The 5,282-nt window shown below is 58.4% G+C and overlaps 1 protein-coding gene across 1 annotated transcript in view; it reads right to left on the bottom strand.

The window, feature by feature from the left end:
* Positions 1–5,281, bottom strand: part of KIF1C (kinesin family member 1C) — a 26,972-nt gene extending 21,691 nt beyond the window's left edge. The window contains 8 exon segments of the mRNA XM_011958623.1: positions 468–579; positions 669–847; positions 1,185–1,250; positions 1,908–2,087; positions 2,460–2,536; positions 2,956–3,088; positions 3,340–3,460; positions 5,156–5,281. Of these exon segments, the coding sequence (XP_011814013.1) occupies positions 468–579; positions 669–847; positions 1,185–1,250; positions 1,908–2,087; positions 2,460–2,536; positions 2,956–3,061 (720 nt within the window). The 5' untranslated portion in view covers positions 3,062–3,088; positions 3,340–3,460; positions 5,156–5,281.
* Position 5,282: the final 1 nt, after the last annotated feature.

Below are 5,282 nucleotides of genomic sequence, written 5' to 3'. Positions count from 1 at the left end.
CATCTGTAATCCCAGCACTTTGGGAGGTTGAGGCGGGGGGATCACCTGAGGTCAGGAGTTCAAGACCAGCCTGGCCAACACGGCGAAACCTCGTCTCTACTAAAAATACAAAAAAATTAGCCAGGCCTGGTGGCACATGCCTGTAATCCCAGGTACTCGGGAGGCTGAGGCAGGAGAATCGCTTGAACCCGGGAGGTGGAGGGTGCAGTGAGCCGAGATCGCACCACAGCACCACTGCACTCCAACCTGGGCGACAGAGCAAGACCCTTAAAAAAAAAGACAAGCAAACAGTAGAGAGGGACAGATTGATCTGATGGGAAAACGGGGTAGGGGCGGGGCAGGGTCATGGAAGGCCTGAGGAGGCACTCAACCCAGCATGGGCAAGGAGGGCCCAAGACCTTCTACCATGTCACTGTCCCTGTTGCCAGGGGAGGTTGCGTCCAGTGCAGGGCTGGGGGCAGTCTCACCTTCTCCGAGTCCAGCCCAGTGAGCTGGTCATGGCAGCGCTGTGTGAAGACGATGGTAAAGACGGCATGGGATCGGCTGCTGGTCTCATTCATGTTGGTGGCAGCCACAGTCCTTGGGGGCAAAGGAAGCAGTCACTGGATCTTGCCTCTCACCTTTCCAACCCTGGCCCCCTTGCCCTCTGCTCCATCAGCCTGCCTCACCGTGCTTTATTTCCACAGTCCATGAGGTCAGCAATGTCTGCGTAGGAGGTCCCAGCCAATTTGGACAGGGCCTGCATGCAGAAGCCCAGGATGTGGTGCTCCTGGGGCCACAGAGAACCTCGACTCTTGGGGTTCAAGAGGTCTCGTACCCGCTCACAGTAGATCTCCATATAGCTCACCTGAGTGGGAGAAGCAAATGAGAAGTAACAAAACTAGCAACAACAATGACAACGAAACTTAATCTGACTCTACTGGACGTGATCCAGGTGACTGCAGCTAATACACAGTGTGAAGCATTCTGCAGATGCTAGCTCAGCGACCTGTCAAAAGCCAGGAGGTGCGTCCGATCATTAGCATCTCCCAGACAAACATACGAAGCTGAAGGACAGAATCACTGCCCCAAAGTCACCGTTTATAACCAGCGGAGCCAGGATTAGATCCCAGGCTGTCTGATTTCAGTGATGGCCCTCAGCAGTCTGGACCGCTCTCAGCTCCGCTACCAGGACCCGGGCTTACCTCCACAGAGTAGGACAGCTGAGCACTCTGGTTCTCACTAACGCGAGAGAAGAGGTCCTCACAGAGCTGGAGGGGGACACAGGGAAATACAGAGAAGCTCCTAGTTTAGGGCACACCTGAAGTATCCAGCCACAGGCCAGGCCCAGTCCCAAGTGACCCCATTTAACCCTTGCCACAGCCCTGAGGGAGGGGTTATTCCCATTTCACAGATGGGAAAACAACCTCAGAGAGGTTCCCACTTGCCCAAGAACACAGGCTAGCGTTCAGCCAGCCAGGGCGCAAACCCCAGGCATCCTGACTCCCAAGCCTGTGTGCCAGGTTGCTATGCTGGACAGCCAGGGACAATTATGGTCAACTCTGTTATCGCAATTGGCGTTTCCACAGTTAACACTCTGCGATGGTACACAAGCCCGCAGGAGAACCATCCTCACAAATTATTATGAAACTAAGTAAAACAGTAGTAAGTGGTAACATTGGTGCTCAAACCCAAGACTCACTGATGCCAAAACCTTGCTCTTCTCAATGAGGCTCGTTGCCTCCAATAGGGGCAAAGACCCTCCCACCCCAAAGGCCTGTCCAGCTTGCAGTCAACCTCTATCTCCCATCACCAGTGGCCTCAGAGCCAGGTCTCTGTTCCACAATCCTCAGACCCCAGTCCTTCCTTCCTCAAGGGGCAGCTAAAGATGTTCCTGCCCTGGCTGCCCCACCAGGTCCTAGGTGTACCTGGGGCACGATGCCCTGCTGTCCTGGCTCCTGCCGCCCCATCATGGTATAGGATTTCCCAGCCCCGGTCTGCCCATAGGCAAAGATGCACACGTTGTAGCCTTCAAAGGCGTGGAGCAGCATCTCTTCTCCAATGTCCCGATACACTTGCTGCTGAGATGCAAACTGGGGGTCCTCCGCCTAGGACAAAGCGGGGGCAGAGAAAAACAGAAGGAACCCTGGATGTCTGTATCTTCTGTGTCTGTCCCAAGCCTCTTGCTTCCATCACTGATGATTCTCCAAAGGTCCTGTGTGCCCTCCCACCCTCATCATTGTCCTAATCACCCCGAGGACCCTATCCAGCCCCTGCTAGTCCTAATTAACCCAAGGGATTCTGCCTTCCTGTCCTGGCCTCAATCACAGCCTAAAGGTCCTACCACCCCCATCCAGGATCATCCTCCCAATTCAGCCTGAATAATCCCCTGGGGGTCCTATTTCTCAACATGTCCCCTCCCAAGGACCTAAATCCACTGTCTCTCACTGCCCTGCTCTTCCCCCAGCCCAACAACCCACCGAAGTGTGTGACCAGTAGGAGTAGTCAAAGGTGAAGCTTTTGGGGGTATCCTTGCTCTGTTTAGGATTGGTGATGGCTGAGGGGCAGGAGAGGGTAAAGGAAGGAAAGTCAAGGTCAGGTACTCCCAGCCCCTGCCCATACCCCCACCAGCCCCTGAAATCCAAGCATCCCACTCCTCACCACTGCCCTGACTCATCTCTCCCCTTTAATATTCCCCACCCCCTCCAGCCACCAAAGCTAATTTTGGCTTCCTAGGACCCGCCCCCACTGAGCTGCCTCCCTGGATTGGGCAATGGAGGGCTCCAGGCCAACATTCCCCCTCCCAGAGACTGGGAACACGGGAAAGGCCAGCCTGCCCCAGCCCCCGCCCTTACGATTAGCACCTGCTCTGTGCCCGGCACAGACCTCCTCTTAGTTTGGCCCACTGGGACTGGCCTGTGTGGTGGGCCCGACCTTCCCTGTCTGTGCCCAGCCAGGCCCCGGGGACTCACTCACAGGTGGTGTTGCCCTGCATGCTGACCACACACTTGGCATCCTGGCTGGTCTCACGGGCGTTAAAGGGCCGAACCCTCACTGCCACTTTCACCGAGGCACCAGCCATGGCTTCAGACACTCCTGCCCTCCTCAGCTGGAGGACAGAGAAAGGAGTGGTGGGGTCAGAGCCACTGGGGGGACCCAGACATTGCCTCCCAGCTTCTTCCCAGAACCAGTCTCTTCACATCTCCCCCAGAGCCAGCCAGGCTCTCAAGGACCCAGCTCTGATTCCCCTGGCTTTCCTCCCAAACGTCACTGTCTTGAGAGACTCCCAAAGGTATTTCTGCCTCTCTCCCCAGCCACATTCCACCTTGCAGGAAGCTGGGCGGCCTCCCCCAGAGTTACCTGGCGTCCTGGCCCCAGACCAGGGGGGATGTATCAGTTCTCGCTGCCACTGGCCCTCGTAGGGGGAGCCCCATCCTACTACTGGGACCTGGCCACACCAGCTGGGGCTCTGGGAGACACCCTGGTTGTGGGGGAAGAGTTGTTAGGAGGCACCTGTGGCTCCAGAGACCTGTCTGGGGTTCCCAGGTTGGAGGGCCAAGGTTAGGGGGGAAGAGTAGGAAAAGTATGGACAGCTGCCCCTCTGGAGTGGCGGCATGCAATGTGAATCCAAGGGCAAGGACGGTGATATTTTTATTCCTCGTCACTCGCAAGTGTACTGAATGTTCAGATAGAGGAGAGAGAGAGAAAGAGGCTGGACAGAGGGCAATTCAGAGAGAGGGGCACACGGGCAGAGACGTGAGGGTGGCGGGAAGAGGGAGAGGAGGGGTAGAGAGTCGCAGACACCAAGAAAATGAGAGAAATAAGACAAAAGGCAAGCCTGAGGTCATGCTATGAAGGAAAGAATGGGAGAGGAAAGGAGAAAGAGACACAGCACAGCAAACACAAGCTGTTAAAGAGGCAGGAACTCCGGGGCCAAAGCACAAACTGGGAGAGCAGAAGAGAGATCAGAAAGGAAACTGCAAATGCCAAACCTGTCCTAAAATTCCCCACAGGGTCGGCAAGGGAGAATCCAGTTCCCACCTAAGGCCCACAACCTCCACACGCCAAGCCGGTAGTGCGGATGGGCAAAGTCCAAGGACTGTAGGTAGGGCCCAGGACTGGGATCCACAGGGCCAGCTGTGTGGGCTTTAAGCCCCTTGCCCAGCCCCCAGCACTTCCTCCTCAGGATCCAGGACAATGGGCAGGGGAGGGTGGGGTCATCCTGTAGCCATCAGACCAATCCTCAGAGCTCCACCCTTGGGGTGCCCAGAAATACCTGTGTTTGAGGGTAGAGGGTCCCTGGGGCCTCCCTGAAAGGGAGAAAGAAAAGGAAAAAGAAGCCGGCTGGCCAGTGCCAGCCCCAGCCTGGGGCTAGTGCTATGGCGTCCACTGCCCTGGGGAAGGTGCCAGGCTGGAGCCCAGGAATGTGGGTGATCGGGTGCCCACACCCTGGGAGGAGAGGCTGAGCAGCCCACGCCCATGGACAACAGGGAGGAGAACCACGAAGAGAAATAAGGGATGCTGAACCCCCTCCTGTGACCCCAGTGGGCCCCAAACTCCTGTCACACTGGGCCTCCCCTCACCAGCCTTCCTGGGCAGAGCATGGGAGGGTGAGGGACTGGTCTGTCCCAGGACAGGAAGGGAGTAGCTGGAATCACAGAAGCTGGCTCAGGAAGAACAGCCCTGACCCCCCAGACCCTGACCAGGGGAGGGAAGGACACTGGTGGGGACAAGCGATGGTGACGCTGTTGCTGCAGCTAATGGGACAGGGAATGGGGTGGCATGGCTGGGGGCCAGCAGGGTAAGGGAACAGAGGTAGGGACAGGGCTCAGCCGGTGCAGCTGTGAAGGAGCCGTGGGGTACAAGGAGGATACTGGGCGGCTGGGGTGGGGCCGACCGGCCCGAAAGGGAGTCTTGGGCCACCTGCACCTTGCCCACCCGGCAGTTCTCACACAGGTCCCCGCCCGGCCTCTCTGGGCGGCCATGCGGACCGGTCCTCCTGTCTAGCCAGCCGGCGGCCGCCCGGGCCTGGCACCTCTCTGCGCCTCCGCGGAACAAACAGCACATGATCCCGGCTCTCGAGCCTAGATCGCGCCGCCGGACCCCGGCTCCCCGCCCCCCAACCCGGCACATTCCTCCGCGGGCGTCCCTTCCCTCCCCCTTCCCCAGCCCTCACCTCGGCGCGGCGGGGCTCCCGGAGCGGCTCGGCGGAGAGAGACAAGCTTTCCGGGAAGCGTGAGGCGGCAGCGGGAAGGATCTGGGGCCGGTTCGAAGCTGCCCCCGCCCCTCGCCGGGTCCCCGGG

Source organism: Colobus angolensis, unplaced genomic scaffold (genome assembly GCF_000951035.1).
Source record: "Colobus angolensis palliatus isolate OR3802 unplaced genomic scaffold, Cang.pa_1.0 Scaffold47, whole genome shotgun sequence".
Classification (NCBI taxonomy): domain Eukaryota; kingdom Metazoa; phylum Chordata; class Mammalia; order Primates; family Cercopithecidae; genus Colobus; species Colobus angolensis.
The sequence above is the reverse complement of the archived record's forward strand: the minus strand, read 5'-3'. Positions and strand labels throughout refer to the sequence as shown.